This window comes from Dermacentor albipictus, chromosome 3 (genome assembly GCF_038994185.2).
Source record: "Dermacentor albipictus isolate Rhodes 1998 colony chromosome 3, USDA_Dalb.pri_finalv2, whole genome shotgun sequence".
Lineage (NCBI taxonomy): Eukaryota > Metazoa > Arthropoda > Arachnida > Ixodida > Ixodidae > Dermacentor > Dermacentor albipictus.
The window spans coordinates 153,187,735-153,215,625 of NC_091823.1; the positions used below are offsets into that span (position 1 = coordinate 153,187,735).

Here is a 27,891-nt window from a genome sequence, read left to right on the forward strand (position 1 = left end):
CGTCGGTGAATAGGCGTAGCATCGCCAGTAAGAATCTGATGCTTGATCGCGAGCGTCTGGCCTAAAGGGCGATCGTCAAAATCGACAATATCTCGGTAGGACGATAATACTTCGCAAAGGTCTTCAGCTTGCGAACAGGTCCGTCGCAACCATTATCTTTATGTTGGGAGCGGTGCCCGAGGCTAGCGCGCGGGGCATGCTAAGCTCGCGAGAACCATTGGTCGATAACGCTGCCACGTAATGGTCGCCGAGACAATCAATGGTGGCAAGGCAAATACCTTGCGGTAGAATTCAGTTTGCAATCCAAAGTTAGAGACAGGCATGAGAGTGCCGTTCGCAGTAATAGTAAGTATACTGTGAGGCACAGTAACATCATACTGTATTGGAATGGCGAGGTACTCGCCATCAGGAACTGGTGGGAAAGACAACAGTTCAACGTAGGCTATTGATTTTTGGCGGCAGGCGAAGAAAACCGGTGGGGCGTAAGTAGCAGTGGGGCACGTCAGAATGTTCTGCGAGCATCGGCAACTCAAGGCGAAGGGTACTGGAAGCGCAGTCATTAGGAGCAGAATGCGCGGAGGGAAAATCGAGGCTAAGAATGATGTCGTGGGGGCAATGAGAAATTACGGTGAAGAGGAGAAAAGTGTGGCAGCCTGCGATGCTTACAAGTGCCGTACACATGCCGATGATAAGCACACTACTACCATCCGCAACGCGGACGACGCGTGCCGACGCTGGGGTGAGGAGCTTGTTCAGTCGTCGTCGGAAGGCAGCACTCATAATAGAAAGATGTTCTCCTCTATCAATGAACGCCATAGCAGGTTAGCCGTCAACGTGTATGTCAAGTAGGTTTTGGTTCGTAGGTAGCTTGAGCAGAAGATTTGAGAGCAGTGTCGACAACGCAGCTTGACCTCCAGAAGCTGCAGTGCCTAGTTTTCCGGCTGGATTCGTTAGGCGATAGGCGGTGACTAGAAGCGACGGGGTTGGGATGAACGAGACTAATGGCGTCAAGGAGCGAGCGAGCGGCTGTAGCGAAGGTTTGGAGCAGGAGCATCAGCGGCAGTGGGTTCAAGGCGGGTGGCATAGGGAACAGAAAGTCCTAAAGGGCGGGAATAGGCGGCAGCTTATGCCCGAGGAGGTGGTGGCCATCGGTTGCAGCAGTGACGAGCGACGTGGCCGATGCGACAGGAGTGGAAGCAGATCGGCCTGTCATTATGGGTACGCCATTCGGACGGTTTGCGGCGAGATGTGGAAGAAAAGGACCACTGGGGACGAGAGGGCCGCTAGAGAGCTGGGGAACGCTGGGTTGAGACGTGGAACATACGGAGTTCATACCCATGTTCTCAAATTCCTGTCTGACGATGGCCTGAATCATTCCAATGGTGGTTGCTCGCGGATCGGGAGGCGTCGTGGAGAAAGCTGGCAAACAGGCAGCCACGAGTTAGCGGCGAACAATACGAGTGATGTCGTCACAGGTGGTGGTCTGACGCAGTCGACCCTTACATGTCGACGTAGCAGCAGTGTTGGGTAGCGGCGTAATGTAGTGTGAGATACCGCAGCTCTTAGCTTGTGCGAGGCGACGGCCTTCTTTTACAATGGGTCGATAACTGAGACATTGCCGAAAACAAGCGAATTGAAAGCGTCGTCGGCGACGCCGTTTAGCACATTTGCCACTTTATCTGCTTCGGACATAATATCCTCAGCTTTGCGGCATAGAGACAATACGTTCAGAATGTAGGAAACGTGCGGCTCTGTAAATGACTGAACACGAGACGCAAGAGCCTTTCTCGCGGCAACCTTGCGCCTGATGGGGTCACCGAACAGTTCCCGTAGGTTTTCTTTGAAACTGTCCCAAGTGGTTATCTCGTCGTCATGCGTTGGTGCCACACGCGTGGGGGGCCGCCGTGATAAAACATGACATTTGCGAGCATAATCGCTGGGTTCCACCTATTATTTGCACTGGCGTGTTCATAGAGCTTGAGCCAGTTGTCAACAAGCCGTCCCTCCCGGCCAGAGAACACACCTGGGTTTCGATGTGGGGCCACCATAGCGATTGAAGCAGTTGGACAAGCCGAAGCCATTGCAGAGGCGGGTTCCTCACCGGGAGGCATGGTGACAATTTCTATGCGCCGACCCCTTCGGAGTTTCGTGGCGAGAACGGGGATTGCTAACCTCCTTAAGAAGGTTACATGTGGAAAGACACAGACGAAAGAGGCTATTTACAAGCTATTTACACTGAAGCCTGGCAGCCAGGCCGGCACTCGCTTGCGCCAAGGGCACCGACCAACTTCATCGTCGTTCTTCCGGCGGCTCGTCTCTGTAGCATAACTTGCTGATATCGCAATATATATATATATATATATATATATATATATATATATATATATATATATATATAAGATGTAGCATAACCTTACTTGGATAGCAGACATGCACAGCTATCTCATGATATATCGCATGGTCTTAAGCCAAGTACGAATGCCATATATATATATATATATATATATATATATATTTATATATATATATAACAGTACTGTTTGGTGTTGGCGTATAGCTATGCGATATATCATAAAATAGCTGTGCATGTATGCTATGCAAGTACGACGCTACAAACAGGTCTTCTTTTACAAACGCAAAAAAAAGACATTTAAATGTTCACGCTTGTGATCGCGCCGACAGCATAAACATAGACCCTTTTTCTCTTTACAGCAGCCTTCCCAGAATACTTCCAGTTAAGCCCTCTAGACAAACACAACTCACAATAACGTCTAAATTTATGGAGCCCTCCAGCTGGCACGATTTTTTTTGTGCAGTGGAAGTGTGCGACAAGTGAATGTTACTGTCAAGTGCAACACAGAATGTCCGTTCGTGAGCACGACCCATGGCGCACGATCTTTATATGAACACATCAAGAGTACGTTCCTGCATTGTAATATGCGACAACATACTTGCTTTTTCTTGTCGAACTTGACTATCAAAATGCATGGCCGGAAGTTTCCGTCGGTCATGAATGCACTGCTGCCAGTGCGCGGACTAAAAGGGTCTATATGGTATTGCAGTCTAGCAAGGAGGTATTGTCAATATAATGAGCCTTATATACTGATAAACAAACTGTGACTGGATTTTTTTATTAATATGAAAGCAAGCGATGTTAAGCGCGTCAGCGTCGACTTGTATTTTTCACATGAATGCGAAAAGTGTGTTATCAACCACGTCTGAGCGCATCATGCTGAACAGGGCACATACGTCTATAATAACCGAGCATATTCGGACTTTCGAACTGCGTTAGCACCCAACAGCAGAAGTCTTTCTTCACGCACGTGTAGGGTTTGATTTATTAATATGAATTCCTTTCCTACGACCGTCTTTGGGTTCGCGGGAGCAAGGCACAAGGTGTCCTGCTTCCTGTTTGTCGCAATGCATGCTGATATGTCGCACTGTATTGCAGTGCTTTGTGTGAACGGTATCAGCGTCACTTCTCGATTTACTGGCTACTTAAGTGCAAATAATTCTTTTTGTGAACTGCCCGAAACGTACATTCTAACTCAGCAGCACTCCAAGGCAAAATTAATGCGTCGTGATATTCCATGTGTATGGACTGTTCAGTTCACCTGACACACACCACGGAGAAGCCGCATTGCGCTAGAGCGTGAGTCTGGTGGCAATAAAACGCAGACCTTGGCACCGCTTCTCTGTGATCTCTGTTGCAGAGGAAGCCAGCTTTGTCGTCTGCAACGCAGGCTGGCAAGGAAGGGGGCACGTCAGAGGAAGCCGGTGCTGACATAAAATTCAAGAACGAATTCTTTGCAATAAGAAAAATAATACTTTTTGTAACTTTTCCCATGAATAGCAGACATACAGGGCTATCTAATGATATATCGGACATATATTGAAGACGACCACCAATTCTACTTTCTTGGCCTTGAACACCAAGCCCTTAGCAAAACGCTGTACCTTACATATATTTCACGCGACCGGCTGAACCTTCAGATATCTTGCGGCTATATATACTATGTCAGCCAGGCTGCAAGTTATATTTGATTTGCGGCATCTAGATTTTCCGGCGTTCTGAGTAACAAATTCTAACTTTGCGACGTTTCCGACGTTTGCTAGCGGCAAAAGTACCAAATGTTTTTAGATATTTCAAATATTTGTTACTTTGGCAGTCAGGTCACTTGACTGTCTTGACATACATACTATTCGAACGACTGGATCATACAATGTACCTTCGAAAAAAGAAATGCTGATCGGTGCCTTCTAGCTCAGCTGGGCGAGTGCAATAAATTTTCACCAAAACCCTAGAAAAGTTTTGGGAAGAAAAATAAACAGGAAGAATGAGTTTTTTAACTATAACTCTCACGGTCAAAAAAACGCTCGTTGATCTCGCGTGCAATGACCACACTGTATGGAAACATATGGTGCTATGGCGTCAGGATTGGCCATCAAGCGCGGCTATCTTTACTTACACGATGTGGCTTTCTGACCCACTTTACTTAATCTGGCTGCCATCTATCTATGAAGAGGAGGGAAACTAAAGAAAATGGACCTTCCAACATTGTTTTTGCATAGATGGCTCATACACCGCATTTTTCTTATTTTGCAGACTTTGTTACTCAGCGCGAAAGTTGCTATGGGCAGACTCTGCATTTATACGTAGCATTTATACCATCTCCATTTATACCTATCAGTATTGCTTTCTTCACGGTGACAAATTTTATTTTATACTCTTCTGACACTAAGCTCCCTTGTTTTAAGGCTACTAAAAGTGTGGCTGGACCTGCACAGAATGTGGAAGCAGACTGTGCTGTTTTGTTGATCAGTCCTTATCGTAAATTTCAGTTTGAGTTAAATTTTGAGAAATATGTTAAGCAAGAACTCACAAGGGTTCACCTTGTTGATAGTGCCTGTTCCTTCAACTTTTTCAGTGCCCGGCCGCCTCGCCTCGCCTCGCCTCGTTTCGCTCGCTCGCTTCCTTGCTTGCTTGCTGCTGCTGCTGGTTTGTACGCGGCGTAAAGGGGTGGCGCAGAGGATGTGTACGCATGGAATAGTCGTAGCACAGAGGAAAGGCGACGAGAGTAACTTGTTTGGACTTTTCCATTGTGTGGCAAGTGCACAAAGCTCTGTGGAGCAGCCTGGTCGTCGGTGCATTAGCCTATTCACCACTGTAAGTATCCGTGACCCCTCACCAAAACATTTGAGAAACATTTGGGTCAAACAGCGTCGAACCTTCGTCAACCAAGATGAGACCCATAAAACCCATCGTTGCTCATTATCTTCCATTAATCATTGACTGCTTAACTGTCTATGTTGCGCGACGCCAAGCGCTTGAGCCCTAGGAGATCGGTGGCAGTACTCCCCAGGGAAAGCCTATTCCACGACCAACCACCGGAACGCATCGATGATGTGGCGTGTTTGGCATTATATATTCGCAAAATCTTAATGTTAATAATGTGCACAATGCTCAACGTATGCCCAAATTAAATTTGTCTCATTTGATGATTCTGTTGTACCGCCTGCAGAACAGGACACATTCATATAGTTCAGCTCTATTCCCCTTCTGCAAGCAGTGGATGAGACACCAGACTTAAGAGCGTGGGGTCGTGTATTCAAATCTTGCTACCGCCAACGTATTCTTTCTTTTTTTAAGAATTTATTGTGCTTTTGCGTAGGAAAATTTAGTGATTCATCTGACGTCACAGAGGGACGGGTTTCCTCGTTGGGTAGGCATGGTGATGGTTATGCATCTAAAAGCTGTGCAAATGTTTTCAGTATTCAGACACTTCTTAATGACGCTGATATGATACTTTACCATAGAACATAAGGGCCACAAGTGTTTTCGTCAAATTAGGAATAAAGTTTCTTACCCGAAGTCTTCTTCAACTTTTAGTAATCTTAGGAACCGCTTGGGAGGTGTGATAGCAAGTATCACGCCATAATCATCCGTCATTTTAACTGCATCCTCGTACGCTGTCTGTATTACCTGTGAAGTGGCAGGAAACAAATAATTGTCATTTGGCGCAATAGAATAGGCTGTGCAGTGCGGTACTGTCTTCGGTCCCATTGTACCAAATTGTGCACATTGTTTTTTTATTTATTTCTTTAGGATTAGCTTAGCTACAATTAAGGCAGATATACAACCGGCATTACAAACAAGTGGTTTAGCCGCATTACTGTTCTAAGCTTTTGAGAAAATTTTCGCCCATTCGTTCGAGGCCGCTGTGTCGTCAGTGAAGGCAACAGACAACCATAAAGTATCTCTCGATTACTGCGAGCTCACACAAATATAGAGGATGCAGCATCAACAGACCAACGTAGCACGCGATGTTCCATCTTCGTCTATGTATTGTGGCCAACAAAAATGGTTTTTATGACAAGAATCAAAAGGAGATTGTGACTTTCACCATTTACATAAAGATCCTGGAGTATCTAACCGGAGTATTGAAACGAAATATTGGTCTTCTCACTCTCAAAATCTACCACTAGGTAATAAGAACCGACGCAATTGTTAATCTGTCCCTTAGCAGCCTTCGGGTCTGAGTAGGACACTGATAAGAATAGCCGTGTAGCGCCCTCCCTTGGGCGGCACCTAGAACACGGATAGCGCGCATGCGCAAGGGAAGAAGTTAAAGACGGCGCCTGTTCGCGGCACGCGAAGCCACGGCTCGCGCTTCTTTTCCGGCGTGGATTAGGGCCAGCTACCTTTCTCCTTCGCTCCTGAGGCATTAGCCTACAGTCGAAATCAAACTTACTCTCCACTCAAGTTTTGAAGAATATTCTGAGCGGGAGTGATGACAACAAACTAAGCCGCCACATTATCTTCGGCTACCGGTCTACAAATTTCGCAGTGCTTATTGGGCCAAAAATAAGGCCTGTTTGTGCACGAGTAGCAGCGCGGAAGAGCGGTCCTAGAAGGGCGGAGCCGAAGCTATGCACATTCTTTACCTTCCTTGGCGCACAATAGCACTATTCGCTAATAGGACAGGTTGCAGAGAATCGCGACACTGCCCGCCCTACTCCATGTATTTGGCGCACGGTGTACTTCAGCGACGGTACGGCATCCTGGCTCGTAGCATTTTGCTTGGTGGTCCTGCATACCCGTTATTTAATGAAGCAGCTCCGGAAATACAGGATTTCTGATAAGTATTGTTATATTTTACTTCAACAAATGTAAGTAATTCTCCAGGAATGTATTCAAACCGAGTCCTTGACATCTTACTCTTGCGTGCATTGGCAACCGATCCTGAGTTACTTTGAAGACCCTATAAGTCACGACACCTTCAAAAACAAGTCCTCTGAAGAATGGTCAAATAACGTTGTGTTAGTGGAAGATTAACCACGGTGTTGCTTCATCGAAAATACTTTTGCAAATAACTCGACGTTACGGAGCTTGCAACACACTGTGTTTTACAATTCGCAGAGATATCTAACGACTAGAAGGATGTTAAATTACACCTAATCCCATTGCAAACAACGCTACGCAGTCTTCTTTTTTTTTCATATGGAACATTTTTCTTGCTATTGACTTTCTCTGGTGTACTTGAACACAACCTACAAGCACGTTTTTCTTTTTCACTGGACAACACCAATAAGCAATGCCAACACTCTTATTTATTTATTTAAACTCAGCAATGCCAACACTCTCCTGGCGCAGTACTTCACCTCTGAGCGACTGCAGCGCCCACGGACGCCGCTGCGCTCGGACGCTAAATGTCGGCGCTCTCGAACGGCAATGCAAATTGATGACAAAAAAAGTTGACGGCGCGTGCTCGCAGCGCAAGCCCGGGACGTGCTAGTCCCTTCTAATAGCCTGCTACGCTGGTCCAATGGTTCGGGTGCTCGGCTGTGACCCCTCGGTTCGCGACACAACTAATTGAATCTGTTGAGGAGTCAGTACAACGAAGTTGACTTTATATTACTAGACATTAAAGAATTATTCTATCCTGTATCACTCCCTGAATTACTGCTGAAATTAAAAACAATCATACGCACTAATAAATACGTACGGTTTTCAAACGGCATATGAGCCCTAACTGCAGAGAATTGTCACCATGCGTATAATGGGGAAAAAGAACGTTTGTTGGGAGAGCCGAGAAGGATGCTAGTTTGATGGGTGATGTTTTTCTGCGCGTTAAGGTGTAAGAGGTTGCGTGATGAAGCGCGCGCAACAAATGATGAGGGATGGACTGGGCGAGGGGGGGGGGGGGGGGGGAAGCGCATACGCGGCACCCGCGCTCCATCTTTGAGGTGAACTACGGCAGGTGCAAAAGTGGACGAGCCAAGATGGCTGGCGGCTTCATAAGCGCTGCAAACCCCGCGTGCCTAGTGTTGGGGGTGATATTATCTCATGTTTTGTGGAGGCGTTGAAGCGAGAGGAAGCAGGATACGTTCTGCCGCCGCCTGCGGAGCTTTTGTTCCCGCTAGCTTTCTGACAGCGAGTGTTTGCAGTCATCAGGCGAAATCTCTTCATATGCGCCTGTGCGTGCTTGACACCATACTTGTCATATTATTTAGTAAGTAGATCTTTACTGGAACTTACACGGCCGATCACTGCAAACCTCAGCGTGGTTGCCGCATGCTGTGCTATATATAAAAATGCTTCGCCTTTCGGGCGATGTTCAAGCTTTTGTTGTTATTATGACTTATTTTTAATTTTATTTGCTGATGCTTATTTTTGTACTGCAACACACACCTGCGTTAGATCTTAAAACAGGGTCCGAGAATTCAAACAGGTATGCCGTGATCTATATGTGTGCTGTATGCACAATAACCTTTCTATACTGTGATTGTTCCAAACATATGTCTTGTGTATCTGCATTGGCGCAAATTTTTGTAATGTTGTAGTAATCAATACTCTTTTGAAAGAATAGTTGGTTCAGACTTAAAGCGAAGTGTCAGGACTCTAACCGTTTTTTTGCGCTTTTAATGGCTTCTTGACATATCGTCATCTGTATTATTCACAACACTCAAGAGTGCGGCGACCTGTGTTATAACTGTAATTATCATCAGTGTTGCGCGCTATATAGGGTCCTACCAAACCCATGACAAATTCGAAGGACACACCCTCAATGCACTTGTAAGTGTTCAGAGTATAAACAGAAGGTATTTGCGTTCTTTTCATTCCCCGATTATATGAGTGTAGCTTGTGCCTGTGCAAGTCGTTTACATAGTAATGTTTTCTTTTCATTAAGGTTACATATTCTGGAATGAAATGTCAGTTTTCCACAACACTTTCCGCATTCTTGTCCGGGAAATGCTATAATCTAAAGAAATTACGATAGCATGGCTGTATGGGTGTGAGACTGTGTAGTGCATTTTGAGCCGAGAACTTATGCCGTTAATGTGCCTTTTTCATCGCTCTAAATTCTGAGCTTAAACTGTACGTAGTAGAAATTACCAACTAGCCCGAACCAACGCTTTACTCTAAGGCAGGGCCAACCCGCATTTCGAGAAAAATTCCCACAGGTATAATGTAAAGCGGGAGCATACTTACCTTCAAGGGATAGATAGCACGTGTGAATGTATTGTTAACATCATAGGAATCAGTGTCCATGTCCACTAAGCCAAAATATGATATATTTGTGCTAGAATAGAATCTTTTGATGGAATCCTCTGAATTACTGGTAGCGAATTCAGACTGAAACAGGTCGTTGCTGAAACAAGTATAAAATTGTCACTTTGCAGCTTCGCACAGGTTATAAATTAATAAGAGGAGTGCAAATCAACATTCACGCACTGGCGCTAATCGTGTCTGCTGCGCCTTGTTATATCTATCACAGCCATGTATCACCAGTTACTTTATCACTCCACTGCTCTCTATCAGCTACAATAAGTTCTCCTCCGTGTGGCAAACTGCCATACACACACTACCGATTCAAAAGGCACCTTTTTGTGGTAGAATAGGTACAAATAGCCTTAACGCAAAATACAGCTTGTACGAACTAGCGTGTACACATCTTAAAAGTAGAGGGAGCGAGGAACGAGAAACGATTTTAAAAACAGCAGTGTTCTGTTAGCGCTCTCTCGGCTCTAAATGGGGACTATTTTTGTGTGATTATTGCTGCATTCCATAGTCAAAATAATTACTTGCATTGATGGCGACGCTGGCATATTTGCAAAAAAAATTGAATCGGAAATTGTGCATTGCCTTCGAAAACATCATTTTCAAAAGGTGCCAGCTCCCTACATTTTCCCTAGCTTTAGTCACCGCGTTTGATGCTTTCGGCGTCAAATGCAACTAAGAACGCGAAGTGCGGGTGTGGGTGAGGAAAAGCACAGGTCTGGAAGGGGGTTACAAATTGTCACACTAGTTATTCGAAGGAATGGTGGCTGCGTTAAAGTGACAAGATGCCGGTTACTCTGCAGCAAGAAAACAGTGTTCTTCTTTCTCTGCAGTCATTGTTCTTATGGCCGCTTTATTTCGGTGTGCACTGTTTCTTCATAGAGCTTCGTTCACCTGCTTATGTAGGGTGCTTCAAGGAACATGTTCAAATTTTAAAAATAATAGACATGGCTAATGGCGAAATTTTAGTCCATGTACTAGTCTACTCGAAGAACCGGACATTGCTTGCACAAAAATAGAAATACACAGTGAACCAATTATCAAAAATTTGCCAGGTTTAACCAAATACCTTATGACACACTCTGCAGTTTACAAGTTCCAGCGGATGAGACTGTGAGGCATCTACATGTTAAAAGACCTGTGTGGACGACACCATTTACGAGATATGTGCCGTCAAACTAGCGGTAAAAATGCACTGTCGTTTCACTGACTTTTTAAACTAAAAGTTGTTTTATGCATCGAAGTAGAAAAATCACTGGAAGGGCTAAGCTTTTCTCCGCCAAGATCGGAAATTAATATGTCAAAAATAGTGCCATCGTCAGAATTTACTGTAAGCAGATATTCCTTGCCAATTCCCTGGCTGGAATCTGCAAATTGTAATATGTGGCACCAAGTAATCAGTGCATGAAAAGCTTAATTTGTGAATTTTTGAGTTATTTGAATATACATTTAAATTTTTTGTGCAAGTAGCTTCTTAAATGTTTGAAACTGTTTGCTGAAAAACCTGCTATATACTGCAGCCAAGAGATACGCCACTGTCTTGTCACAGTTTGGCAGTCGCCAACTTAGTCATTGTCTAGCGTTGCTTGAAACTTTAGGGAATACTGCCGTTGCACACTCTAATCGCATGGCCACGCATAATTCTCACTCTTGATAGGCTTGATACCAGTCCGTTATATCATCTGCGAAAAGTATAGAAAGCTGGGAAGTAAATATTACAATGTTTGTGCACTCGACACAATATTTGACATTTAAGATGACGCAAACATGCAATTATGCCGCATTCGTTCGCTAATTTTTACTATTTACATCACCAAAGGTAGCAGGAACAACTTTACTGTTTCCACATGGCACCAAATATTGAAACATTATTAGTTTCATACTAAAACAAAGTATTCTTCATAAATATGTTGACCCGCGTTAGGTGGGATACCCCGTATAACTCAGGCACTCAATTCGCGCTGCTCACGCAAGCGTTTTGAAAGCTGTCTGTTCAAAGATTTCAGCTTACCACCATCTTTCTGCTCCTCACGTAGTGAGTCTTATTGCAACACAGACATCTTTTCGAAGTGCGCTGCACAGCTAGAGGTGGTGTGACAGCTGGCACGGTGCGTGACAAGAATTGCCGACCAATCGGCTTGGAGACCGACAAATTGTGCGACATCTCTTTAGCGAAGGGCACTTATTGCACAACCTGCTCCTCTTATCTAATGTGGTTATCTAGCATTCTTTCCATAAATAATTTTCAGATGTGTAGCGTGCTTGATGCATATTCTACGTAATGGAACATTCGATTTGTTATTACTACATGTCGACTGTTTTTGCAGAAAACGGAGTGCTCTCGGCATTCTAGCTAGAAAAATTCTAGCGAAATTGAAATTCCAGCTGCTTTAAGTGTAATGAAGGGAATTTTGTCGGAATCTGATCACGTCCCGAGCTCGAAGCTGATAGCAGCTCGGAGCGTTTTTAGTTATGACCCACCGCTCTCAATGAAACAATGTAATCTTTTGCAAACGCTGAATTTCCATTAGCGTATTGCAACGCAATGAGGCACGCCTCTCTGGAGCACTCGAGAGTGACCAGCCAAGTGTTCCGAAGTTGTTGAAACGTAATGGAACATGTAGCGTAAATGAAACGAACGCAGCATCATTCGCTAAGAACGCGTCTTCGGGGATCTAAGTTTCCTACTTATCAGCAGAACATATATGCCCTGCTATAAACCTGCCTCTGCGATAATTATCAGCCAACCCTTTGAGGGCAGATGAAGACGCTACAACTGAACGTTGTGACATTTTTTTAATTTTCGCGCATCCAATTTGGTCAAGTGGAGACCCTAGCGTTTTTCGGTAAGGAACTAAATTCTCCGAAATTACAAGTTGCCCTTTCCTGCAGCGCTAAATGCGACACTGCATGCCTGGAAGGGGCCATACGCTGCCCCAAAGACGCACCACGCACAGCAGCGGAAAGGGAGCTGACTGGCCAGCCGGACAGGGTGCCTTTCATCGCGCGCCCCGGTCACGCCTCCTCGTGAAAATGCGATGGCCCCGCGCAGAGTCGCCGGTGAGTGGCATGCCAGAGCGGCTGCTCTAAAATTGCCCTCGGATACAGCCTTTCGTTGAACAAAGTGGAAAACATTCTTACATATAATTCTGCACAATCAAGTTATACAGCACAAATACGTGCAGCCACGCTACTAAATCTCTCATGTTAGTTCTGCCAAACTTAGGCCCGAAATCGAAAGTTGCATAAGATAACGGTTGCACCGTCACCGCTGTCAGCAGTGTTACGATCCAGTGGCACTGCGACAGCCTGTCCAATATGTATCCATGCGTCGTCGTACAAGTTTCGGAGCATGCGAGTTGACTGGTTCAGGAGCATTTGTGCCGCGCCTACATTCCGATTAGAAGTGTTCTTAGCTTTAGTTAGTCACGTAAGACCGGTAACCTAATCTAATACGGTGATCGCGTGACACCTAAAACCGTGATAACAGGGATAATTCAATGAGATCTGACACAGACAAAATTAAAAGCACTGCATACGGTGTACTATTCATATTGAGGATTGTAGATATCACTGATGTGACACTTTTCGAGCTTATGTATACATGCAAGCAGTGGGCCTTCATCCCACGAGACCATCAGACTGACTCATTAGCTCCATGGGAACAATCACTGAGCACTCTTGGTGCAGATCGCCGAAAGCAGCATATATATATATTGTGAGACGAGGCTTAGGCAGTGCTACGTAATCGACGGCTAGACGCCGAGGGCTGCAGGACGACCGGCCCAGGGAATAGACGACCAACGCAGCGCCAGGAAGACAATCACGTTTATTCGGTCGGCGACGCGTTTTTTTAAGCGCTAAGCAGCCAATCAGGGAGTGGCAAAATAAAGATATCATGGCAAGCGGGGCAATCTGATCTTTAGATTGCAACGGAGAATGTGACCAGCACCACGAATGTTACAGCAGGCAGCCTCCTCTTTATTCGCTGGAGTGAGAGCCCCACCACTAGGCCCCAAAACCGTGATGATGAGTAGGTACAGGTGAGAATATGAAGCGCTTGAATAATGCTCGCAAGCGGCCAGCCAGGCTGCGACTTAGCCAGGAGGGTACCGTCGAACGAAGTGTTTGAGGCGCGAAACGTTAACGATCACCGAACCACGATAACGATGGTCCGAAGAAACGTGTGCGGGAGTAAGGGGATAGTTTGCGGGGGATGTTTGTTCATTAATAATGTATGGTCCAAAGAAGCGCGATTCAAACTTCTCACACAAACCGGGTGCACGACTGAGCGTCCAAAGGAGCATTTCCTCACCAAGATTAAAGGAGACGTCGCGGCGAGAGATGTCGTAACGTTGCTTGCGATCTAGCTGACCGACTTCGGTGTCGAAGCGAGCACGTTGACGGCATCCCTCAAGTCTCGAGACGAACTGTTCGGGTATACTGGCCGAGGTGTTAGTTGGGGCATTGAAGGAAGAGGCGTCGATGGTGAATATTGGTGAATGGCTGTAAACTAGGTAGAAAGGTGAGTAACCCGTAGTTAGTTTGATAGCGATGTTGTGAGCAAACGTCCCCAAAGGTAAAAGTTTGTCCCAGTTGTCGTGGTTTGGCCCGATATAGATTGATATCATATCTATTAGTGTGCGATGAAATCGCTGCGTAAAGCAGGTAAAATAAGTAAAGTAAAGTAGGGCGCCACTCGAGCTTGCCAGTCTCGAGTGGCGCCCGTCTTGTCGTTTGTGTTCTTCTTCCTAAGTCCTGGTCTTCTGCGCCTTGCGTTTACCTACTTCAAGCATGAACCAACTAGCCCAAGCCAGAGTTTTACTTCAGCATATTTCTTCTACATAGGGCCATTTCTTTCATCAAAGCTTTCGCACCGATCCTGACATATTGTGCGTCAACTTGATCGCCGTCTCACCTTGCCAGTCTCGAGTGGCGCCCGTCTTGTCGTTTGTGTTCTTCTTCCTAAGTCCTGGTCTTCTGCGCCTTGCTTTTACCTACTTCAAGCTTGAACCAACTAGCCCAAGCAGGAGTTTTACTTGAGCATATTTCTTCTACATTGGGCCCTTTCTTTCATCAAAGCTTTCGCACCGATCCTGCCATTTTGTGCGTCAACTTGATCGCCGTCTCAGCTTGCCAGCCTCTAGTGGCGCCCGTCTTGTCGTTTGTGTTTTTCTTCCTAAGTCCTGGTCTTCTGCGCCTTGCTTTTACCTACTTCAAGCTTGAACCAACTAGCCCAAGCAGGAGTTTTACTTCAGCATATTTCTTCTACATTGGGCCCTTTCTTTCATCAAAGCTTTCGCACCGATCCTGCCATTTTGTGCGTCAACTTGATCGCCGTCTCACCTTGCCAGTCTCGAGTGGCGCCCGTCTTGTCGTTTGTGTTCTTCTTCCTAAGTCCTGGTCTTCTGCGCCTTGCGTTTACCTACTTCAAGCTTGAACCAACTAGCCCAAGCAGGAGTTTTACTTGAGCATATTTCTTCTACATTGGGCCCTTTCTTTCATCAAAGCTTTCGCACCGATCCTGCCATTTTGTGCGTCAACTTGATCGCCGTCTCACCTTGCCAGTCTCGAGTGGCGCCCGTCTTGTCGTTTGTGTTCTTCTTCCTAAGTCCTGGTCTTCTGCGCCTTGCTTTTACCTACTTCAAGCTTGAACCAACTAGCCCAAGCAGGAGTTTTACTTGAGCATATTTCTTCTACATTGGGCCCTTTCTTTCATCAAAGCTTTCGCACCGATCCTGCCATTTTGTGCGTCAACTTGATCGCCGTCTCACCTTGCCAGTCTCCAGTGGCGCCCGTCTTGTCGTTTGTGTTCTTCTTCCTAAGTCCTGGTCTTCTGCGCCTTGCTTTTACCTACTTCAAGCATGAACCAACTAGCCCATGCAGGAGTTTTACTTGAGCATATTTCTTCTACATTGGGCCCTTTCTTTCATCAAAGCTTTCGCACCGATCCTGCCATTTTGTGCGTCAACTTGATCGCCGTCTCAGCTTGCCAGCCTCTAGTGGCGCCCGTCTTGTCGTTTGTGTTCTTCTTCCTAAGTCCTGGTTTTCTGCGCCTTGCCTTTACCTACTTCAAGTACACGATCACTCTCTGCCATAGAGGTGTTCACGGGAAGGCAGAGGGCGAGGACGTCTTGCATGTGCGAAGTGTACGACTCGCCCGGGTGCTGAACACGCTCAGCAAGCTTCTTCTGGACGATATCGGAGCGGACAGACGAGTTCGCAAAAATCTGGCGTAGGTGGTGTTTAAAGGTGTTCCAGTTGACGAAATCGAGCTCATGATTGTACAACCATGTTTTCGCAACGCCGGTTAGGTATAAGGCGACGTGAGCAAGTTTTGCTGATTCGTTCCAGTGGTTAAAGTCAGTCACGCCCTCGTATAGCTCCAACCAGGCTTCAACGTCGCCACTTGCAAGCCCAGCAAACACCTGCGGGTCCTACTGAAGGGTGGTGGCTGTCGAAGAAGGGGTTCCCGCAGAAGCAGGCAAGGCGGATGTAGTGGTATTGGTCTTGCGACATGGCTGAGTGCAGTTGGTAAAGGCGGCGACCCGAGCGGAGCTCCAGGGATGTAGCGTAGGTGAATCTGGAGAGAGGCCGGGAGCGAGAGGACGAAAGAATCGGACAGCACACTGCACCACTTGTGAGACGAGGTCTAGGCCGCCACCCGCTTTATTTTCTGGAGTGAGACACCCACCACCAGGTCCCAAAATGGCGATGATGAGTATGCACAGTGAGAACATGAAGCGTATGACTGACGCTCACTATAGATATATATATATATATATATATATATATATATATATATATATATATATATATATCATTGGGCCAACTTTGTAAATCAGTTAGAAAGTTATATTCAGTCTCTCTACAGTTCTCTCTGGCTTTTATTCGGACCACCCCAAACCTTACGTTAAATCATTTAGAGATAAATATCGAATAATGTAAAATATATAAGCTATGTGGACTTACTAGGCGTCGAAACCCAAGCCGATCTTGGTTTTCTTGTAAACAGATTTCAGTCCAATGAAGTCTTTTACATCTTGGGTCCAGTTATTGTAGTAACTTTGTCTGAAAAACGTGTACTTATTATTTCGGTACAAGGAGTCCAGAAGTATAAGGTCGCAGATGCCATCGTCCGGAACAGGCACGCCTTTCTTATAGCGGAAGATGTTGAACGTGCAAATGAAGGGGAAGCGGGTGTCCTGGCCGAGCACTGCAAACAAGTCCCGCAAAACAAAAAAAAGTGTTTTAGGCTTTGCAGATATGATACACCGTGCTGTCACTGTATGGCGCTATAAGGACTACTTTAGGGCCGAATCACTTAGAAATTTTAAGTTTGGTGGCCAGGGCGTAAAACTGTTATAATTATAGACGCACAGCCAAAGTACAAATGTAGCACTAAGTAGGTGAGCCTTCAGTTTATTTTCACATTTTCACTCTCGATAAATGTAAACAAGGAGCCGTTAAAATTATTCTGTTTATAGACAACCCTGTTTGTTATATATCTCGTTCAAACAACATCCTCAATTGTATAACAATAAAAGCGACGGTAAATACAATGTGTGGCAAATGATTGAAGTTTCTGGCCATGTTGGGAGCGTTTCAGATAATTTCTAAACCCTGAATTGTTACCCGTTTTGACGTGTCGAAAGATGTGTTTAGTTGGTTTTTCCGGTTCGGCGGCCTCGTTGAAATAGAAAGGCCACCTTGTGTAAATATTGAGAGCCTAACGGCCACCATACGGGTAATGTTTAGGCAAGGTCGTAGTTATGGAAGTGAACTGCGGCCCGTGCAATAAATTATGCCTTCAACGGTTCCGGAGCATTGTGAATGTGCTTGATTTGTGGTGGGGTGATGGGGCCCGTTGCACTATCGTAACTACATATGGGACTGAGATCAAGTCTATCGAACATGGCAGGACGGCTATCGGTAATTCGTGCATGAGGCTAAATGCATGCGGATAGCAAAAGCAAATGCTCAAAAGGTGCTCTATGGTGGATTCCCGCTATTCTAGCCAGCGTCCCGAGGGGACTCTAGCTCAGGCGATATTTATATTTGATGAAACTAGGAGGTAGGTTATTAGCTAATGGTAAGGGCAGAAGTCAAAGTAGGTGAGTTATTTACTGTCCGAGCAATAAAGTTCATTTTCAAGCGCTCCAGATCACATTCGAGTTTTACGAAGGCCGCGAACATTATAATGCAGGTTTATCGTGACTGCCAATGTGAATAAGTTCAAAGGGAGCACAATTTTTCGGACTGCTAAGTAAAATCGGTGAGCGAAGTAAAATGCCAGAGAATACAATACAGCATGAAGAAAAAAATTGACCCTCAAATTTTCTAAAACTTCACGTGGTCGTTTTCGACTACGTATGCCAATTCTTAGCGAGAACTCTGCGATACATAATGTTATATTTACTATAAGTAAATTATTCTTAAGTAAAATCTTTCATTACGTTATTTAGGTTTCTGGCCTGTTTAGGAGCAATAAATATAAATATTAGGCACTCGCTTTAATGTTCCTTCATTATGAGGTTAGCTTGGTGTATTTGCGAACTGAATGAGGCACCTTGGTGTATTTGTGAGGCATTTAGACCGCTGGTCTGGAAGACGTACGAAGGCCATCAAGATCGAATGTAGATAAAAATTAAGAAATTTCTGCGGCAAGTTTCTGTGTGCTGGTAAATGCACATGGTGTCTTTTCAAACAATTTCCTACTCATTAGGTTTTCGAAAATCTCATAGTACTGCTATCGGCTTTCCAATTTCCCGAAATATCTCCGCCTGACACCTACTTGATATGTGCTTTAGAAATAAGGAGTGTGCTAAATACATACAACCTCTAGCAAAACTTTCACTATTCTGCCTTGATTAGAGGTGTTCCATGTAGTTGCTAAATCTTGTTTTTTTTTGTTCTATCTTGGATAAACAGCGCTACGCGATACAAGCGCTGACGAAGTGATGTAATGGGCGCTGAGATGTTCCCGCCAATTGTTTACCGCTCGTGCGTGTCTGTGTTGCGCTGCTTAGACAAGTTGAAGATAAACCAACCCGTCAAAATGTCCCTTTTGGCGATGGCTTTTTAGGCTTTATGCAAAGTTTCTATTAAGTGCCCTTGGTAAGCTGAAAAGGGCATCTTGACTACATAATTGATTGGGCAAAACTAGAGGTAACATGTAGTCAAAGGGTAACTTGTGTGCGCTAATTACAGTCTTCGCAGTAAATCGCAGATACAAGCGGTTCAGTGCAGTTTATGTGCGTCCATGACCAACGCAGAATCTGTGCCAGTGCCCTGCTGGGAGAGCTATGAACGCAACCGATATCAAGGTTATTAGTAATTGGCGTTGACACTATGATCAATGTTTGGGTGAAGGAAAATATGCGAGGAGTGATTGCTAACTTTGTAAAGAAAAAAATAACAAGCACTCAAAGGCGTTATCTGCCGACAAGGTTTCAAGCGGTACACCAATCCAGGGGTAACGTTTTAAAGAATGTGAAACATATACAGGCACTCGAAATTTCTAATGCATGCCCTGAGTATGATTTTGGGAAGTTCCGGCAAGCAAAACACGAGACTTTAAGGAAGGGAGAACACGAAGCGGTGCTATCCCTTTCTTCCAGTGTCGTGTTTTCCTTGCGTTAACTTCCCAAAGTCATAATTCACCAGCTGGCCTACAGTCACACTCTACTGTGCTCCTGAATATAAACAGCTTCCCTGAAAATTAGCTTGCAGTTCGGTAACAGTACAGAAGTCTTAGGCCTCTTTTGACGAGAACAGCTTTCATTGGAATTTCGGATGTATTCTCGGCTGGGGGGGGGGGGGTCGGTGCCCGGTAAATTGGTGCTCGATAATCATTGGTGGAACTCGACAAAAAAATTGTTCTTCGTTCACAACCGAAATTACACACAAGGCAGTTAAGTTGCAGCGGTGGCGTAGAGGTAGAACACCCGCCTCGCGTGCAAGAGGTCCGTGGTTCGAATCCCGGTGCCGGCAATTTTCCACCGGATTAAAAAAAAAATCCGCGTGTTGATAAAATTGCATAAACAGGCCTCGAGTGTGGCCTGATCCCGGTGACCAGAACCGGTAACGCTCTCCCTCACCAGAGCAGGATTGGCCACCCTGGTGCAGTACTTGGCCACAACCTCCTATATGAACAACACAATCAAACCCCGGCCCTCAGTCCCCAGCAGCTGCGAAGCAACTGACCACGGCGGCGGTCAGACCTGCGACGCTGCAGAGGGTGCTAAGAATCACTGGCACCGGACAGGCCGCCATTGGAATATGAACCTGGCAACGTTTAACGCTAGAACGTTATCTAGTGAGGCGAGTCTACCAGTGCTATTGGAGGAATTAGAGGGCAGTAAATGGGATATAATAGGGCTCAGCGAAGTTAGGAGGCCAAAAGAAGCATATACAGTGCTAAAAAGCGGGCACATCCTGTGCTACCGGGGCTTAGCAGAGAGAAGGAAACTAGGCGTCGGATTCCTGATTAATAAGAATATAGCTGGTAACATACAGGAATTCTATAGCATTAACGAGAGGGTGGCAGGTCTTGTTGTGAAACTTAATAAGAGGTACAAAATGAAGATTGTACAGTTCTACGCCCCTACATCCAGTCATGATGACCAGGAAGTCGAAAGCTTCCATGAAGACGTGGAATCGGCGATGGGTAGAGTGAAAACTAAATACACTATACTAATGGGTGTCTTTAATGCCAAGGTAGGCAAAAAGGAGGCTGGACACAAGGCAGCGAGGCACTGGAAGTCGTAAGGGAATACATCTACTTAGGGCAGGTAGTGAGTGCGGATCCGGATCATGAGACAGAAATAATCAGAAGAATAAGAATGGGTTGGGGTGCGTTTGGCAGGCATTCTCAGATCATGAACAGCAGGTGGCCATTATCCCTCAAGAGAAAAGTGTATAATAGCTGTGTCTTACCAGTACTCACCTACGGGGCAGAAACCTGGAGGCTTACGAAAAGGGTTCTACTCAAATTGAGGACGACGCAACGAGCTATGGAAAAAAGAATGATAGGTGTAACGTTAAGGGATAAGAAAAGAGCAGATTGGGTGAGGGAACAAACGCGAGTTAATGACATCTTAGTTGAAATCAAGAAAAAGAAATGGGCATGGGCAGGACATGTAATGAGGAGGGAAGATAACCGATGGTCATTAAGGGTTACGGACTGGATTCCAAGGGAAGGGAAGCGTAGCAGGGGACGGCAGAAAGTTAGGTGGGCGGATGAGATTAAGAAGTTTGCAGGGACGGCATGGCCACAATTAGTACATGACCGGGGTTGTTGGAGAAATATGGGAGAGGCCTTTGCCCCGCAGTGGGCGTAACCAGGCTGATGATGATGATGATGATGATTAGGTTTACTGCTCGCGGCAACAAATCGATTCCGGATAACTACTACATTTTTTCTGAAGTGCAATCCTGGAAACGCCGCAATAATCAAAGAAGAAATTCAAAAGCTTTTATGCTTTTTGCCAACTCCAGCGTACTGTAGGCTGTAGGATTGTTAGGCAGGCTAGTGGTAAGTTGTCATATGTTAGTGATGTCAAGGATTGCTGTCAGCTTGAAGGGAAAATAAGATTACAATTTGAATTAGTCGAGAACACAGGCCAGCCTAGATGCTGCTAGGGTAAAAGCAGATGAATTCATCCTACTGCTCGAAAACGGGGCTTTAGGAAAGCAAGATTAATATAAGAAACGAGGTAACGTATGAAAGCATAAGCAAACTAATTTCACAAGGTGTAGTTTTTCACAGGGAGGACGCTATATTACAGGGGACGCTATTTCACAGAGAAGACGCTAAGTATATAAAGCTATCCCAAGTAATAAACGACTTAATAAAGAAATTACAAATAATTCCAGGGTCTAATTCGACCGATCTGTTGGATTTCGCTGGAACAACAAAGCTGATACAGAAAGAGCGTGTGATATGTTCTAAATTAGAACATTCAAAATTGTATTGAAGCCGCAACAAACGGGAGCAGCCATTACTCAGCGAGAAAGAAACTTTGCGTAGCAAAAAGAAGACGTAAGCCATGAGAGAATAAGCAAGGTAACCTCATCGGTAATTTCGATGAAATAGTAAATGCAGCAGAGATCTATACAAATATGTGAAGTAATCAGAGCAACCACGCAAGCTTCATTTCATGTAGTGACGAACAGAATACAGAGCGTCCTTGTGTACCTAGCGATCAAGTTCAAAGTGTTCTGGACCACATGTCCTGGGAAAAAGCAGCGAGTAAAGATGAGTGAGGAGATTTATTAAAAGATGGAAGAGATACTGTCACGTTGTAGAGACAGTGAACATTGTTAGACACGAAACTACCTACTCAATGGGCGAGCCTGTGCCCAGAAAAACAAGCTACACCCAAAACGCAACGATCGCGGCGGGAACAGCAGGCGGTCGCCGAAAATATGATCTGTGGGTCAAGAGCGTCAGGTATTCATACATTACTCGTGGAAGATTGCAATGCAATCGCTGGTGCTCGTGTGCGTCCCCCAATGTACGAAACCTTTCCCCTCACGCATGCGGTCTGATTACGCAAGCCAAGCCGACAACATAGACAACACAAACAATCGGCTACAGCAATTGAGAATGCTCTAGGACATGCGGGCACGCCCAGGCGATAATATTTAACGTTTGTTGGCCAGGGACCACAAGCAGAAACAAGGCTGCCTATCAATAATATACTAAATCCGTTTTAATATAATAAAAATGCAGTGACTATGAAAGCACAGCCTGAAGCAGGGCGTTGTGATAGGGACAACGTCAACAGGGGCCACGCAATCCCGTGCAAGGTCCTTTGTTTTTTGTTTTTAAGGTACGCCACTTTCTGCATTTAACTTCTTGCGTTTCCACCTCGCCGCGACTTCAGCGGTGTTCCTTTTAATAAGACGCTTCTAAGAATTGAAAGCATCCTGATAAGGTAGAACAGACAACATTCTTGGTGTATTGTTGAGCTTGTTATATTCGTAATTTATTGTAATATAAAGAAGTTGTTTATGATACAATGGTTCTGATATTGATATGATACAATGGTACAGAGGTCGCTATTGGAATCTGAACCTGGCAACGTTTAACACTAGAACGTTACTAGTGAACAGAGTCTAGGAGTGATATTCAAGGAATTAGAGGGCAGTAAATTGCATATAATAGGGCTCCGTGAAGTTAGGAGGAAAAAAGAGGCATATACAGTGCTAAAACGCGGGCGCGTCCTCTGCTACCGGGGCTTAGAGGACAGACGAGAACTAGGAGTCAGATTCCTGATTAATAAGGATAGAGCTGGTAACATACAGGAATTCTACAGCATTACAGAAAAGGTGGGAGGTCTTGTGAAATATAATAAGAGGTACAAATTGAAGGTCGTACAGGTCTAAGCATCTACATCACGTCATGATGACATGGAAGTCGAAAGCTTCTATGAAGACGTGCATTCGGCGATTGGTAAAGTCAAAACAAAGTACGCTATAAGAATGGGCGACTTCAATGCCAGGGTAGGCAAGAAGTAGGCTGAAGACAAGTCAGTGAGGAAATATGGCATAGGCTCTAGGAATAGCAGGGGAGAGTTATATGTAGAGTTTGCAGAACAGAATAATATGCGGATGATGAATACTTTCATCCACAAGTGGGATAGCCGAAATTGGACGTGGACGAGCCCGAATGGCGAGACTACAAATGAAATAGACCTTATACTGTGCGCTAACCCTGACATCATACAAAATGTGGATGTGCACTGCACTAGACATAGGAGGGTAAGAACTCGAATGAGCCTAGACTTCACAAGGGAACGAAAGAAGCTGGTGCATAACAAGCCGATCAATGAGCTAACGGAAAGAGGGTAAATGGAGGACTTCAGGATCAAGCTACAGAACAGGTATTCGGCTTTAACTCAGGAGGAGGACCTTAGTGTTGATGCAGTGAACGACAATCTTATGGGCATCATTAAGGAAGTCGTTGTTAACTCCGCTAGAAAGGATACCAGTAAGCTATCGCAGGAGACGAAAGATCTGATCAATAAACGCCAATCTATGAAAGCCTCTAACCCTACAGCTACAATAGAGTTGGCAGAATTTTCCAAGTTAATCAAGAAGCGTAAGACAGCTGACATAAGGAAGTATATATTATGGCGTTTTACTTGCCAAACCCACTTTCTGATTATGAGGCACGCCGTAATGGAGGACTCCGGAAATTTAGACCACCTGGGGATCTTTAACGTGCACCTAAATCTAAGTACACGGGTGTTTTCGCATTTCGCCCCCATCGAAATGCGGCCGCCGTAGCCGGGATTCGATCCCGCGACCTCGTGCTCAGCAGCCCAACACCTTAGCCACTGAGCAACGACGGCGGGTATAACGAAGTATAATATGGATAGGATTGAACATGCTCTCAGGAACGGGGGAAGCCTAGGAATAGGAATAGACTAGAATCAGATGTATGCGTTAAGACACAAAGCCGGCAATATCATTACCAATATGAATGAAATAGTGCAAGTGTCTGAGGAGTTCTATAGAGATGTACACAGCACCAGTGGCACCCACGACGCTAATAGAAGAGAGAATACACTAGAGGAATTTCAAATCCCACAAGCAATGCCGAAAGAAGTTAAGAGAGCCTTAGGAGCAATGCAAAGGGGGGGGGGGGGGAGGCAGCTGGGGAGGATCAGGTAACAGCAGATTTGTTAAAGGATGGTGGGCGGATTGTTCTAGAAAAACTGGCCACCCTGTATACGCAATGCCTCATGACCTCGAGCATAGCGGAATCTTGGAAGAAGGCTAACACCTTCCTAATCCATAAGAAAGGGGACGACAAAGGCTTGAAAAATTATAGTCCGATCAGCTTACTATCCATTGCCCACAAAGTATTTACAAAGGTAAGCGCAAATAGAATCAGGAACACCTTAGACTTCTGTCAACCTAAGGACCAGGCAGGATTCCGTAGAGGCTACTCAACAATATCCCATATTCACACTATCAATCAAGTGATAGAGAAATGTTCTGAATGTAACCAATCCTTATATTGTCACGTGGTGGTGACGTTGAATAACACAGTAGCAATACTGTGAACGCGAAAACTAACTTTTATTGGGCGAACCTGTGCCCACAAAACAGGCTACACTTATAGTACAACGATAGCGGCGAACACGCTCGGCGATCGTCGAAAATCTGATCAGCGGGTCAAGCGCGTCGGCTTTTACGGAGCAGACGTCAAATGTTCCAGACTAATCATTCGGACCCGCGTGCCTTCCACAAAGTTCTACACCATTCGCGTTACGCGATGAAATCAGATAACACAACGTTCGGCGACAACAGGCAGCCGGGTAGAAGCATCGATAACTTTCCAGAAACGTCGGATACATGCAGGCGCATCATTCGCTGTGCGATTACATTTGTTAAGCGGCGAAACGTGGTCGCCCGATAAAGATAAGTACATGTGTCAATACACCCCTCTTAAAAAGCATCGACACGATACTGCAAACAAACGAAGGTAATAAACAAAAGCACTCGTAGCAAAGAAAAGAACAAAAAAAATGGCGAAGTTTGTCAGCGTCCGTAAAAGGGTTTAAGGCGCACCACGTGGACCACTTCAGATCGTGCGCGGCGCCGCTGTGAATGCGAAATGCCGTCTGGCACGACCTCGTAGTCCAGAGCGCCAATACGTCGGATGACCTTGTAGGGTCCGAAATAGCGTCGGAGTAGTTTCTCACTGAGTGCTCGTGGGCGTATCGGGGTCCAGACCCAAACACGGTCGCCAGGTTGGTACTCGACGAAGCGTCGTCGGAGGTTGTAGTGTCGGCTGTCGGTCCTCTGCTGGCTGTTGATTCGCAGGCGGGCGAGCTGTCGGGCTTCTTCGGCGCGCTGGAGATAGCTAGCGACGTCAACATTCTCTTCGTCAGTTACGTGCGGCAGCATGGCGTCAACCGTCGTCGTCGGGTTCCTGCCGTAAACCATCTTAAACGGCGTGATCTGTGTTGTTTCTTGCACCGCCGTGTTGTACGCAAAGGTTACGTACGGAAGGACCGCGTCCCAGGTCTTGTGTTCGACGTCGACATGCATTGCTAGCATGTCGGCGAGGGTCTTGTTCGGGCGCTCCGTGAGACCATTCGTCTGCGGATGGTAGGCAGTTGTCCTCCTGTGGCTTGTCTGGCTGTAGTGCAGAATGGCTTGGGTGAGCTCTGCTGTAAAAGCCGTTCCTCTGTCTGTGATGAGGACTTCTGGGGCACTATGTCGCAGCAGGATGTTCTCGACGAAAAATTTCATCACTTCGGATGCGCTGCCTTTTGGTAGAACTTTAGTTTTAGCAAAAAGGGTGAAATAGCCCGTCGCCACGACGATCCACTTATTTCCGGATGTTGATATCGGAAACGGCCCCAACAAATCCATCCGAATCTGCTGGAATGGTCGGCGAGGAGGTTCGATCGGCTGTAGTAATCCTGCTGGCCTTGCCGGTGGTGTCTTGCGTCGTTGGCAGTCTCGGCATGTCTTGACGTAACGGGCGACGTCGGCGGTCAGACGCGGCCAGTAATACCTTTCCTGTATTCTCGACAGCGTCCGGGAGAATCCGAGGTGCCCAGCGGTTGGATCGTCGTGTAGAGCGTGCAGTATTTCTGGACGCAGCTCTGACGGTACAACAAGAAGGTAGCTGGCGCGGACTGGCGAGAAGTTCTTCACGAGCAGGTTGTTTTGTAGCGTGAACGAAGACTCCGCGCGCTTAAATGCCCTAGGGACAACGTCGGTGTTCCTTTCCAAATACTCGACGAGAACGTTTAGCTCCGGGTCGGCTCGTTGCTGTGTAGTGAAGTCTTCCGTGCTCATTATCCCAAGGAAGGCATCGTCGTACTCGTCGTCTTGGGGTGGGGGGTCAATGGGGGCGCGCGATAAGCAGTCGGCGTCGGAGTGTTTTCTTCCGGACTTGTATATTACCGTGACGTCGTATTCTTTTAGTCTGAGGCTCCACCGCGCCAGCCGTCCTGAAGGGTCCTTTAAGTTAGCTAGCCAACACAATGCGTGATGGTCACTGACGACTTTGAATGGCCTGCCATAGAGGTAAGGGCGGAATTTAGCTGTAGCCCAAATGATGGCGAGGCATTCCTTTTCAGTCGTAGAATAGTTGCTTTCCGCTTTTGACAGCGACCGGCTAGCATACGATATCACCCTTTGAAGTCCTTCTTTCCTCTGGGCTAGGATGGCACCAAGGCCTAGGCTACTGGCGTCAGTGTGGATTTCGGTATCGGCGTCCTCGTCGAAGTGTGCAAGCACCGGCGGCGACTGCATGCGTCGTTTGAGTTCTTGAAATGCCTTGGCCTGAGGCGTTTCGCACTTGAACGCGACATCACATTTGGCTAGATGTGTTAGCGGCTCCGCGATGCGTGAAAAGTCCTTGACAAAGCGCCTATAGTAGGCACACATGCCAAGGAATCTGCGCACTGCCATCTTGTCGGTTGGCTGCGGGAACTTTGCGATGGCAACTGTCTTCTGTGGGCCGGGGCGTACTCCTGATATGCTGATCACGTGGCCTAGGAACAAAAGCTCATCGTAAGCGAAACGGCACTTTTCCGGCTTCAGAGTGAGCCCTGATGACTTGATGGCTTCTAACACTGTCGCAAGCCGCCTAAGGTGATCGTCGAAATTTCCGGCGATGATGACGACGTCATCCAGGTAAACAAGGCACGTCTGCCACTTCAGTCCGGCTAACACCGTGTCCATGACGCGCTGAAACGTTGCAGGCGCCGAGCACAGTCGGAATGGCATGACCTTGAACTCGTACAGGCCATCTTTATTGGGAAACCAACTTTTATTGGGCGAACCTGTGCCCACAAACAGGCTACACTTATAGCACAACGATAGCGGCGAACACGCTCGGCGATCGTCGAAAATCTGATCAGCGGGTCAAGTGCGTCGGCTTTTATAGAGCAGTCGTCGAATGTTCCAGACTAATCATTCGGACCCGCGTGCCTTCCACAAAGTTCTACACCATTCGCGTTACGCGATGAAATCAGATAACACAAGGTTCGGCGACAACAGGCAGCTGGGTAGAAGCATCGAAAACTTTCCAGAAACGTCGGATACATGCAGGCGCATCCCTCGCTGTGCGATTACATTTGTTAAGCGACGAAACGTGGTCGCCAGATAAAGATAAGTACATGTGTCAATATATAGCTTTCATTGATTACGAGAAAACGCTTGATGCTGAAAGCAGTGAAAGACGTTTCGAAATCAGTAAAGTAGGTTCGGATTGCCTCACATCCTTAATGGGCGTAACAGGAGGTCCTCAGGCAAACATATGCGGGCGGCATAGTCGCACTATCGTATAATAC

At 46.1% G+C, this 27,891-nt stretch overlaps 1 protein-coding gene across 9 annotated transcripts in view; it reads right to left on the reverse strand.

Annotated features, from left to right (window-relative positions):
- The window catches only part of LOC135920017 (uncharacterized), a 278,410-nt gene that overhangs the window by 79,468 nt on the left and 171,051 nt on the right, over positions 1 to 27,891 (reverse strand). For all 9 annotated transcript variants that reach the window (XM_070536189.1, XM_070536193.1, XM_070536187.1 and 6 more), the window contains 3 exons: positions 16,535 to 16,778; positions 9,494 to 9,653; positions 5,868 to 5,983 (listed from right to left, as the gene is read on the reverse strand). In XM_070536189.1, the coding sequence (XP_070392290.1) occupies positions 5,868 to 5,983; positions 9,494 to 9,653; positions 16,535 to 16,778 (520 nt within the window). The remainder of the gene's footprint in view (positions 1 to 5,867; positions 5,984 to 9,493; positions 9,654 to 16,534; positions 16,779 to 27,891) is intronic.